Source organism: Lissotriton vulgaris, chromosome 3_2, assembly GCF_964263255.1.
Source record: "Lissotriton vulgaris chromosome 3_2, aLisVul1.2, whole genome shotgun sequence".
NCBI classification, from domain to species: domain Eukaryota; kingdom Metazoa; phylum Chordata; class Amphibia; order Caudata; family Salamandridae; genus Lissotriton; species Lissotriton vulgaris.
In genome coordinates this window covers 266,274,005-266,287,336 of record NC_141690.1, presented here as the reverse complement: position 1 = coordinate 266,287,336, position 13,332 = coordinate 266,274,005, and the positions used below count along the sequence as shown (strand labels likewise).

The 13,332-nt window shown below is 47.5% G+C and overlaps 1 protein-coding gene across 1 annotated transcript in view; it reads right to left on the bottom strand.

The window, feature by feature from the left end:
* Window positions 1–13,332, bottom strand: part of LOC147725648 (dedicator of cytokinesis protein 2-like) — a 1,712,066-nt gene that overhangs the window by 115,195 nt on the left and 1,583,539 nt on the right. The window contains exon 43 of the mRNA XM_086964476.1: window positions 1,203–1,292. Coding sequence (XP_086820602.1) covers window positions 1,203–1,292 — 90 coding nt within the window. The remainder of the gene's footprint in view (window positions 1–1,202; window positions 1,293–13,332) is intronic.

Genomic DNA, 13,332 nt, shown 5'->3' with positions numbered 1-13,332 from the left:
ATGCCGTCTTGTTGACACTGTGCATGGCAGGTGACCATGTATGGATCTTATGTTGGACTGTGACTTCTCATCAGTAGAACATATTTTAATGAACCCTAAGTGCTTATGTGTTGTAGCTGATCTCTTGTAAAGTACTTTGTCAAACAACTGGGTCTTTGAAGCGCTATATAAACCAGAAATATGTAAATAAGAGGAATGCAAAATAAATCTTCAGATTATACAGACAAGCTTGACTGGCTCAAGCTAGAACATACCTCTTGTGACCCACAGTGATATACTTGTGGACATTGACACGCGCTAACACAAATGTATCATGATGTATACAAATACAAGTGTGCAGCAGCAACACAGATTGGTTCAGGTGTATTGTTACATTTATGCACTAGGACACTGATTGCCACGCACTTTCACCAGCATTCACTCACATATACATGCAAACACACAGCCACACAAACATGTACAAGCACATGTGAAACTGTGCATACATACAGGCACAAACATGCATCCTTACACACAGCATACGCACAAACACACAGGCACACATGCAATCCTGCATGCGGGACCACATTTCCAAATGTAAACAGACACATATGGGTCCTTGCATATGTGCACTCACATGCAGAGTCATACACAGGTACATACAAACACATACATACGCAGGCATAAACACAAATGCACACGTACATGCACCCCCTCATACACTCGCACACACAGATAAAATCACAGACGTAAACACAAATGCACACATACCCCACATGCGCACCTGCACACACATGCAAAGGAATAAGCATACATGCATGCAAACATGAGCTTCAGACACACACACACACATGTATAGACATAACACAATTATACATCTACACACACCCTGCACGTTTGCTCACACACATGTACTGACATATGCACATGTACATGCACATACACACATGCATATACATGCAAAGATATAACACAAATGAACACATACATACACTCTGCACATGTATGCTCACACACACGCACATGCATTGGCCTAAATATGCATTTACATTAACATGCACATACACACACACCAAATGAACACATACATACACTGTGCACATTTGGGACCACACACAGACGCACAGGCGCAAGCACACATGCACACACACACATCCACACAAACGCACGTGCACCCACACATACGTCCACACCCACACACATGCAGTGTGAGACTCACTTACCAATGTCTGACTCAGCAGCTCGTAGTCGAAGATCTCGCTCTCGTACTGTTGTGCCAGCTCCTTGCACAGGTGAATCGCCTCCTCCCACATCTGGAGAGAGTGGTACACGACAGGTAGATTAATGGCCCTCTCCTGTGTGCCAGCAGCTCAACATCTGGGCTCTTCCCTTCATTAAAATGTCATTTGTGCTCTACCTCAACTAGGTCCTTCCCTGTGAGCCGCCTTCTTTCATATATAACTCTGAGCCAGTAAGGAGGGTTCAGACTTTACCCCGCAGCGGTGCCACCCCGTACAGCAAAGTCTGCCCCGCAGCTGTGCCACCCCATAAAGCAAAGACTGCCCCTGCAGCGGTGCCACCCCATGCAGCAAAGACTGCCCCCACAGCGGTGCCACCCCGTACAGCAAAGTCTGCCCCGCAGCTGTGCCACCCAATAAAGCAAAGACTGCCCCTGCAGCGGTGCCACCCCATGCAGCAAAGACTGCCCCCACAGCGGTGCCACCCCTGTACAGCAAAGACTGCCCCCGCAGCAGTGCCACCCCTGTGCCACCCCGTACAGCAAAGACTGCCCCCACAGCGGTGCCACCCTGTAGAGCAAATACTACCCCTGCAGCTGTGCCACCCCATACAGCAAAGACTGACCCCTGTAGCTGGGCCACCACATACAATAAATACTGCCCTGCAGCTGTGCCACCCCATACAGCAAAGACTGACCCCTGTAGCTGGGCCACCACATACAATAAATACTGCCCTGCAGCTGTGCCACCCCATACAGCAAAGACTGTCCCGCAGCTGTGCCACCTTGTACAGCAAAGACTTTCCTTGCAGCTTGCCAGCCCGTACAGCAAAGCCTGTCCCCGCAGCTGTCCCACCCCGTACAGCAAAGCCTGCCCCCGCAGCGGTGCTACCCATGTGCCACCCCACACAGCAAAAACTGATCCCTGTAGCTGTGCCCCGATATACAGTAAAGACTGCCCCGCAGCTGTGCCACCCTTGTGCCACCCCATACAGCAAAGCCTGCCCCCGCAGCGGTCCCACCCCTGTGCCACCCCATACAGCAAAGACTGCCCAGCAGCTGTGCCACCCCTGTGCCACCCCGTACAGCAAAGACTGCCCCACATCGGTGCCACCCTGTACAGCAAAGACTTACCCAGCAGCTGCGCCACCCCGTACACCAAAGCCTGCCCCCACAGCTGTGCCACCCCATACAGCAAAGACTTCCCCTGCAGCTGTGCTGGTAGAGCACCTCCTTCAGCTGCTCAGCGCATTGTGACCTCACAATGACCTCCCCAGGGAGACATACCTTGCCTTTGTTGAAGTACTCTATGATCTCATGGTAGAGCGCCTCCTTCAGCTGCTCAGTGCATTGTGACTTCTGGAGGACCTTCTTAGGAAGACTTACCTTGCCTTGGTTGAAGTACTCTATGATCTCGTGGTAGAGCGCCTCCTTCAGCTGCTCAGCGCATTGTGACTTCTGGAGGACCTTATTAGGGAGACATACCTTACCTTTGTTGAAGTACTCTATGATCTCGTGGTAGAGCGCCTCCTTCAGCTGCTCAGTGCATTGTGACCTCACGAGGGGTACACAGTCAAAATATCGAGTAGGAAATATCGACCTACCATAATATCGAGTCTGAAATATCGAAGGTGCATAATATCGAAGGCAAGAATATCGTAGGACAGAATATCGACCCAAGGTAAGTAATATCGAAATACTTAATATCGATGTAAGTAATATCGAAGTAAGTAATATCGATAGCATATATATCGATGTTACTAATTTCGATGACACTAATATCGATATTTGTATTATTGTATAGTTTTTTATTATGTATGTTTTATATGTTTAATTTAAGTATTTAAAATAATTACTATTATATGTGTATAAATTTTATATAATAATAAATAAATTTATAAGTAAATTTTATGTTTTTGTACCGGAGCGGGTTGTGGGTTTATAGGGGAATAGGGTGGGAAGTAATTTAATTATGGTAAATTGATTAGTAATTAGTAGGATTTATTAATAAATTATAATTAATTGGTAATTATGTGAAAATAATAGGAAAATAATTTTAATTAATTTATTAATTGATATATATATGTAAATGTAAATGTACATCTATTTATATAGCGCAAATCGCCCACATCGCAGGCATCTATGCGCTTGCTTAGGGAACCCGTCCTGGTATTCCCCTGTGAGATAACCCGGCAGGGTATCCACAAGGTGAAAGCCAGGCATCCCGCCGCGAGGGGCCGTTGTGGAGATTAAGCAAGTTATTGCCCAGAGTCGCAGAGTGTGAACCCGTGAGTCGAGTAGGCACCGGAGCGAGAATTATCAAGTCCGTGGAATTATTGAGCCCAACCCCCGTCGAGGCGGGGAATTGAACCCTGGTCCAGGGCCGATCTCAGCTTCCGGGTCTGCTGCCTCTAACCCCTGAGCCACACTTCTCCAATGTTCTGTAGCGGGTTGTGGGTTTATAGGGGAATAGGGTGGGAAGTAATTTAATTATGGTAAGTACTCTATGATCTATGCTCAGTGCATTGTGACCTCACGATGACCTCCCCAGGGAGACATACCTTGCCTTTGTTGAAGTACTCTATGATCTCATGGTAGAGCCCCTCCTTCAGCTGCTCCTCACAATGACCTCCCCAGGGAGACTTACCTTGCCTTTGTTGAAGTACTCTATGATCTTGTGGTAGAGCGCCTCCTTCAGCTGCTCAGTGCATTGTGACCTCACGATGACCTCCCCAGGGAGACTTTGTCAGGTTTCTGCATCACCGCGCCTACCTAACTGTTAGGAACTACAACTCCCATGAACCTTTGTTGTGGGAATTATATGGGTGGTGGTGACAGGAAGGAAGTTGCACGTAATTTTGAGTCCGTTTTTAGTTTTGCTTTGTGTTGGGAGAAGACCGGACTGCTGTAGCGTGGTGCTGCTGCTTGCGGTTGGAAACTTCCTGAATCTGAGCTCGCCCGTTTATATTGAGGTACTATGAAGTCGGAGGCCGCTGGGAGTATTCTTGCTCGCGCGCTTTCTTGTTTTGTTTGTTTAGTCCTTGGTTTGGAGGTTACGCATCGGCTGATGCGTGCCATTACCGGGAACAGCTGAGCTGGTTTTCTGTTCCGCGGAACTACGCGGCGGCTGCTGCTAGTTGCCGTGAAGGCTTCGTTACCATAGAATTATTTCTCCTTAGAGATCTTGGAGAAGAGGAGTATTGCGGGGTTTATGAATCATCCCCGGGTGTTCTTCCCAATTACTGTTATGACAGGAGTAGTGTGGTGGTCACAACTACCTATTGCCGGTTAATGGAATTGTATATTGCCATATTGATGTAGTGGAGCGTGGTGGTGGTTGCAACCACACGTTACCATTTCATGGTCTTGCAAGATGATGAGTTAAAGTGTACACCAACGTTTTATTCTCCGTTTTGAGTGGATATGTATTCCTCTTCATTACAGTGAAAGGAACTTTGCCTAATCGAGTGTCAAAAGAGTATTTCCTCTAAAACTCATTTAAGGTTTTGAACTACTGACAAGTGAATTACTCAAGGTTGAAAATAGAGAAACTTGTCGTTTAATTAGGGGTCATTACAAGGTCCATCTCCACATTATATGGTGTGTATCCTTAAGGGGTTTTCTGATTTCAAAGACTGCTAACTGATTAATGTGATAACCAGTGTGTTTCATTGCAGGAAGCTGGACTGATTCTATCTTATGCATGTTGGAGGAATGTGTACAGCCTCATAAGGTATTCTTAGTTCTAGCGAGAATTATTGAGAGTAGTAGTAAGTTGATTGGTGTAATAATTCTTATGCTCTGTCATTTCAGATCCCTTGTCCCTGCTGACCCCTACCCTTCCCCGGTCTCTTTTCATTATATATCCCTCGCCTGATGGTTCGAACCCCCTGTGTACTCATTCGGGGTGTTGGTAACATCAGGAGGTGGACCCCTTTATCCATCAATCGGATCCTGTGGAGCGGGCCCTGACAGAATTACGTGCCCACGTTAAATGCTCCACCCGATACGATTGTTGGATAAACATGGCTACCCTAGAGGATGTTTTACAAGCTCTTGTGTTAGTTCAACAGGAGTTGATAGCCTCTAGAGCAGACACTACTGCTTTAAGAGACAGAGTGGATAGGCTGACTGGTAATCCCTTTGATGCTGCTACGCTTAATCCCAGAATACAAGATACGGTACCCCCACCCATACCATTGGCAAGTCCTGAGAGATATTCGGGGGATTCATCTAAGACACAGATCTTCCTTACGCAGATAATGATGCATTTTTCATGTAAACCTGCATCCTTTCCCAACCACCATTGAAGGGTGGCGTTCGCCATTTCTTACATGATAGGCGATGCCGCAAGTTGGGCGGTTCCATTGGTAAGGAGAGATGACGCTATACTTTCGGACTGGGGGGCTTTTAGAACCGAGTTTGAGAGGGTGTTCGATAGACGAGCCACTTCATTCAGTGCTGACAAAGAATTACTTGAGTTAAGACAGGGGCGTAATGAATTGATTACCTATTTAACATCTTTTAATAGGTTGGTGGCAGAATCATCAAGGCCCGAGGAAAAACAGATGTCCATTTACTATCAAGGGCTGCGGGATGGGATGAAGGATGTTATAGCCCAAATAAATCCCCAACCCACTACCTGTGCAGGGATGATCAGCCTTTCCTTACGACTAGATGGCAGGATGTCAGAGCGATCTGGGGATAGGAGAAAATGGGACAGGGGTCCTCCTAGGCTAGAGTACCTGAGTAGGAAAGGGCCATCGGGAGTTGCTGAAGGCCATGAACCCATGGAGATAGGAGCCGTGAGGGCACCCTTAACCAGAGAAGAGAGAGAAACCCGCAGAACCCAAGGGTTTTGTATGTATTGCGGGAGAAAAGGCCATTACGTAAGAGAATGTCCTTCCAAGCCCAAAAGTATAGGGGGTTGGGTTAAGAAAAGATTGGCGGTATCTAGTACTGAGCTTGGCAGAGAGGTAAAGGAAGACAGGGGTGACCAGACTCCATTGAAACTCCCCTCATTGGTTTGTGAGGTTATTCAAGATTCTGTATCTCACATCGTTTTAACAATGTGTCTGGAGGGTCAACGTGTGGTCCATCAGGTGTTAGTGATGATTGACTCCGGGGCCACAAGCAACTTCATAGATAGTGGATTGGTGACCTTACTAAACTTGAAACGCATACCTAGACAACACCCTGAAGAAGTATGGGCGGTAGATGGGAAACCATTAAAATTTGGGTTGATTACAGATCAGACGGAAGAGGTTTTGTTGGAACTACCAGAAGGGGAACATCGAGACAGTTTGATCCTAAATATAATCGAGGCCCCGCAATATGAGGTTATTCTGGGCATGCCCTGGCTTTCGTATCATAACCCCGATATTGATTGGAAGGAGAAAAGGCTAAGGTTTTCATTACCAGAATGTCAAGCACACATGTCAGTACATCAAGTCACTCAGGCGGGAGAGTTGTCTACTCCTTTTCAGGTGGCTACTGCTGCGGAAAAGGAGGTGTCATTACCCTATGAATATCAGTCGTTTGCAGATGTTTTCAGTGAACAATTAGCCAATGAAATACCCCCTCATCGTACATACGACTGTTGCATTGATTTGGTTGAAGGAGCCCTGGTGCCCACATGTCGTGTATATGCATTATCAGTGCCTGAAACTAAGAACCTAAAGGAGTATTTGACTCATTACCAGTCTATAGGCTCTATCCGTCCTTCCAAGTCCCATGCAGCCTCTCCTTTATTTTTCATAGCCAAAGCGAATGGAGAATTAAGGGCCTGTGTTGATTATAGAATGCTGAACAAGAACACTGTCCGTAACAGATACCCTCTCCCCCTCATTCCTGTGCTGTTAGATCAAGTACGGAAGGCTTGCATATACACTAAGTTGGATCTCCATGGGGCCTATCACCTGGTAAGAATGAGGGAAGGTGATGAATGGAAGACGGCTTTTAAAACATGTTACGGATTGTTCGAATATACCGTTATGCCTTTTGGACTATGTAACGCCCCGGCAGCATTCCAATGCTTCCTAAATTATGTATTGAGAGACCTGGTGGATATTAGTGTGGTAGTTTACATTGATGACATCTTGATCTATTCCGGAAATGTAGTTCTCCATCAAGAGCATGTTACACAGGTTTTACAAAGGCTGAGAGAGAACAAATTGTATTGTAAACTCAGTAAATGTGAGTTTGGTGTGAATACCGTGGAGTTTTTAGGGGTTATGCTCTGTCCTGATGGTTTACAAATGGCTGAAAGAAAGGTGTAAGCAGTACAGCCCTGGCCTACACCTAAAACAGTGAAAGATATCCAATGTTTTCTGGGTTTTGCCAACTATTACAGGAGATTCATAGATGGATTCTCGCATATTGCTGCACCTTTTTCTCGTCTTCTTAGAAAAGGGGTGGGGTTTTGTTGGTCGCAGGAAGCTGATGCTGCTTTTGATTGTCTCAAGAGAGCGTTTGTTTCCGCTCCCACATTGGCACACCCGCAACCTGAGTTACCATATATCGTTGAGGCAGATGCTTCGGATGAAGCAGTAGGGGCTATCTTGTCCCAAAGACACCCACAAACAGGCCAACTCCATCCTGTGGCGTATCTAACAAAAAAGTTGAGTCAGGCCGAAAGAAACTATACAATAGCGGAAAAAGAACTACTCGCTATTAAAAAGGCCTTCCAAGAATGGAGACAGTATCTTTGGGGGGCCTCGTATCCTGTGACCGTGTATTCAGACCACCGTAATTTGCAATATATGCGAACAGCTAGACATCTGTCTCAGAGGCAAATGAGGTGGATGTTGTTTTTTGCTGAATACAACTTCATCATCACCTTCCGTCCAGGCACTGAAAACAGAAAGGCGGACACTTTGTCCCGCTTGGGTGATACAGTGGTGGTGAAGTCTGATCCTCCGATGGATGCCCTTGTTGAACCGAACAAGGTTATACGTGTGCTTAACGCGGATGCGTTCCTTGAGACAATCAAAGGACAAAAGACCGAGGCTGCATGGAGGCTGTGGAGTAGTAGAGATACCGGACGGTCCCTTAACCATGGTCTGCCTTTTGTGATGAACAAACTGTTCTTGCCTACCATGGAAAGCAGGAAAAAGGCTTTCGAGTGGTGTCACTCTTCACCAATGTCTGGTCATAAAGGTATAAAGAAAACAGTGCTTTTAGTACAGAGACAGTTCTGGTGGGATACTCTGTCCAGAGATGTGACCTTGTGGGTGGGACAGTGTGAGGTGTGTGCACGTGCAAAGACCTTGCAGTGTCAGAGCAAGGGGAAACGTATGCCTTTGCCCACACAGAAGAAGCCATGGCAAAGCATCAGCATGGATTTTATCACAGGGTTGCCTTCTGATCATGGACACACAGCTGTGCTAGTTGTGGTGGATAGCCTCACGAAAATGGGTCATTTTATACCATACAGAAACCTCCCCACAGCTGGTCAAACTGCACAGCTCCTCTTGTCTAATGTTTTCCGTTTCCATGGAATACCTGAAGTCATCATATCTGACAGGGGTCCTCCGTTCATTGCAAGCTTTTGGTAATCATGGTGTTTGGCATTAAAAATCAAAGCCTCATTGTCAACCTGTTTCCATCCCCAGACGGATGGTCAAACTGAACGGCTCAATCAAACTCTGAAAAAATACCTACGTTGCTATGCTGCTGAGGCTCATGACTCCTGGGTATCCCTGTTATGGCTGGCTGAATTTGCCTACAATAATGCGTGGCATAGTTCGTTGGGAGTGTCCCCCTTTTACGCCAACTATGGATTTGATGCTCGAACATTGCCTATAAACATTCCTGGGGATGTGGGTAATCAGCCTTCGGTGTTGAGTCTGGTCCGCCGTTTACATGCGGTCCAAAAGAAGGTGTCTAAGCATTTAGTCCAAGCCAAGGCAGTCTACAAGAAGTGGGCTGACAAGCATCGAGGGGTAGGACCTGTTTACCGGGTGGGGGACAGAGTATGGTCGTCCACCAAGAACATCCGGTTTAAACTTCGTTCGGTGTTCCATCCTAGATACATTGGTCCATATGTTGTTTTGAAGCAGGTCAACCCTGTGGCGTATAAACTGAAACTTCCAGCTTCTCTTCGTATCCACCCTGTGTTTCACTGCAGTTTGTTGAAGCCGGCATTGGCTGCACGACGGAGGGCGCCTCCACCGGTACAGTGCGATGGTGGATTGGAGTATGTGGTGCGATGCATAAAGGATTCTAAACGTCGCAGAGGCGCATTGTGGTACTTGGTGGCCTGGAAGGGTTACACTGCTGAGGACGACTCCTGGGAACCGTCCCAGAACGTGCATGCTCCTGTTGCTGTCAGGTCGTTTCATCGGAGGTTCCCTACTAAGCCTGGGCCTAGGAGGCGCTAGGAGAGAGGGCATACTGTCAGGTTTCTGCATCACCGCGCCTACCTAACTGTTAGGAACTACAACTCCCATGAACCTTTGTTGTGGGAAGTATATGGGTGGTGGTGGCAGGAAGGAAGTTGCACGTAATTTTGAGTCCGTTTTTAGTTTTGCTTCGTGTTGGGAGAAGACCGGACTGCTGTAGCGTCGTGCTGCTGCTTGCGGTTGGAAACTTCCTGAATCTGAGCTCGCCCGTTTATATTGAGGTACTGTGAAGTCGGAGGCCGCTGGGAGCATTCTTGCTCGCGCGCTTTCTTGTTTTATTTGTTTAGTCCTTGGTTTGGAGGTTACGCATCGGCTGATGCGTGCCATTACCGGGAACAGCTGAGCTGGTTTTCTGTTCCGCGGAACTACGCGGCAGCTGCTGCTAGTTGCAGTGAAGGCTTCGTTACCATAGAATTATTTCTCCTTAGAGATCTTGGAGAAGAGGATTGCGGGGTTTATGAATCATCCCCGGGTGTTCTTCCCAATTACTGTTATGACCGGAGTAGTGTGGTGGTCACAACTACCTATTGCCGGTTAATGGAATTGTATATTGCCATATTGATGTAGCGGAGCGTGGTGGTGGTCGCAACCACACGTTACCGTTTCATAGTCTTGCAAGATGATGAGTTAAAGTGTACACCAACGTTTTATTCTCCGTTTTGAGTGGATATGTATTCCTCTTCATTACAGTGAAAGGAACTTTGCCTAATCGAGTGTCAAAAGAGTATTTCCTCTAAAACTCTTTTAAGGTTTTGAACTACTGACAAGTGAATTACTCAAGGTTGAAAATAGAGAAACTTGTCGTTTGATTAGGGGTCATTACAAGGTCCATCTCCACATTATATGGTGTGTATCCTTAAGGGGTTTTCTGATTTCAAAGACTGCTAAGTGATTAATGTGATAACCAGTGTGTTTCATTGATTGCAGAAAGCTGGACTGATTCTATCTTATGCATGTTGGAGGAATGTGTACAGCCTCATAAGGTATTCTTAGTTCTAGCGAGAATTATTGAGAGTAGTAGTAAGTTGATTGGTGTTATAATTCTTATGCTCTGTCATTTCAGATCCCTTGTCCCTGCTGACCCCTACCCTTCCCCGGTCTCTTTTCATTATATATACCTCGCCTGATGGTTCGAACCCCCTGTGTACTCTTTCGGGGTGTTGGTAACATCAGGAGGTGGACCCCTTTATTCATCGATCGGATCCTGTGGAGCGGGCCCTGACAGAATTACCTTGCCTTTGTTGAAGTACTCTATGATCTCGTGGTAGAGCGCCTCCTTCAGCTGCTCAGTGCATTGTGACCTCACGATGACCTCCCCAGGGAGACTTACTTGCCTTTGTTGAAGTACTCTATGATCTCGTGGTAAAGCGCCTCCTTCAGCTGCTCAGCGCATTGTGACTTCTGGAGGACCTTCTTAGGAAGCCTTACCTTGCCTTGGTTGAAGTACTCTATGATCTCGTGGTAGAGCGCCTCCTTCAGCTGCTCAGCGCATTGTGACTTCTGGAGGACCTTCTTAGGAAGACTTACCTTGCCTTTGTTGAAGTACTCTATGATCTCGTGGTAGAGCGCCTCCTTCAGCTGCTCAGCACATTGTGACTTCTGGAGGACCTTCTTAGGAAGACTTACCTTGCCTCTGTTGAAGTACTCTATGATCTCGTGGTAGAGTGCCTCCTTCAGCTGCTCAGTGCATTGTGACCTCCCGAGGTCCTCCCCAGGGAGACTTACCTTGCCTTTGTTGAAGTACTCTATGATTCCGTGGTAGAGCGCCTCCTTCAGCTGCTCAGTGCATTGTGAGTTCTGGAGGACCTTCTTAGGAAGACTTACCTTGCCTCTGTTGAAGTACTCTATGATCTCGTGGTAGAGAGCCTCCTTCAGCTGCTCAGTGCATTGTGACCTTACAATGACCTCCCCAGGGAGACTTACCTTGCCTTTGTTGAAGTACTCTATGATCTCATGGTAGAGCGCCTCCTTCAGCTGCTCAGTGCATTGTGACCTCCCGAGGTCCTCCCCAGGGAGACTTACCTTGCCTTTGTTGAAGTACTCTATGATCTCGTGAGAGCGCCTCCTTCAGCTGCTCAGTGCATTGTGACCTCACAATGACCTCCCCAGGGAGACTTGCCTTTGTTGAAGTACTCTATGATCTCGTGGTAGAGCGCCTCCTTCAGCTGCTCAGTGCATTGTGACCTCCCGAGGTCCTCCCCAGGGAGACTTACCTTGCCTTTGTTGAAGTACTCTATGATCTCGTGGTAGAGCGCCTCCTTCAGCTGCTCAGCGCATTGTGACCTCACGATGACCTCCCCAGGGAGACATACCTTGCCTTTGTTGAAGTACTCTATGGTCTCGTGGTAGAGCGCCTCCTTCAGCTGCTCAGCGCATTGTGACTTCTGGAGGACCTTCTTAGGAAGACTTACCTTGCCTCTGTTGAAGTACTCAATGATCACGTGGTAGAGCGCCTCCTTCAGCTGCTCAGCGCAATGTGACTTCTGGAGGACCTTCTTAGGAAGACTTACCTTGCCTCTGTTGAAGTACTCTATGATCTCGTGGTAGAGCGCCTCCTTCAGCTGCTCAGTGCATTGTGACCTCCCGAGGTCCTCCCCAGGGAGACTTACCTTGCCTTTGTTGAAGTACTCTATGATTGGAGTGGAGTGGAGAAGTGTGGCTCACTGGTTAGAGCAGGCAGACCCTGAAGCAGAAGTCAGACCCGGGACCAGGGTTCGATTCCCGACGCGGCAGGGTGTTGAGCTCAAATGTCCAAGGACTCGATAATTCTCGCTTCGGTGCCTGACCTAATCATGGGTTCACACTCTGCAACTCTGGGCATTAAGCTTGCTTAATCTCCACAACAGCCCCCCGCGGCGGGATGCCTGGCTTTCACCTTGGGGATGCCCTGTAGGGGCTATCTCACAGGGAAAAACCAGGACGGGTTCCCAAGGCAAGCGCGGAGATACCCCTTCGGGGGTCGATTCTGGCGCTATATAAGAAATGTAATAATAATAATAATAATAATAATAATTCTGTGGTAGAGCGTCTCCTTCAGCTGCTCAGCGCATTGTGACCTCACGATGACCTCCCCAGGGAGACATACCTTGCCTTTGTTGAAGTACTCTATGATCTCATGGTAGAGCGCCTCCTTCAGCTGCTCAGTGCATTGTGACCTCACGATGACCTCCCCAGGGAGACTTACCTTGCCTTTGTTGAAGTACTCTATGATCACGTGGTAGAGCGCCTCCTTCAGCTGCTCAGTGCATTGTGACTTCTGGAGGACCTTCTTAGGAAGACTTACCTTGCCTTTGTTGAAGTACTCTATGATCTCGTGGTAGAGCGCCTCCTTCAGCTGCTCAGTGCATTGTGACCTCACGATGACCTCCCCAGGGAGACATACCTTGCCTTTGTTGAAGTACTCCATGATCTCGTGGTAGAGCGCCTCCTTCAGCTGCTCAGTGCATTGTGACTTCTGGAGGACCTTCTTAGGAAGACTTACCTTGCCTTTGTTGAAGTACTCTATGATCTCGTGGTAGAGCGCCTCCTTCAGCTGCTCAGCGCATTGTGACTTCTGGAGGACCTTCTTAGGAAGACTTACCTTGCCTTTGTTGAAGTGCTCTATGATCTCGTGGTAGAGCGCCTCCTTCATCTGCTCAGTGCATTGTGACCTCACAAGGTCCTCCCCAGGGAGACTTACCTTGCCTCTGTTGAAGTACTCTATGATCTCATGGG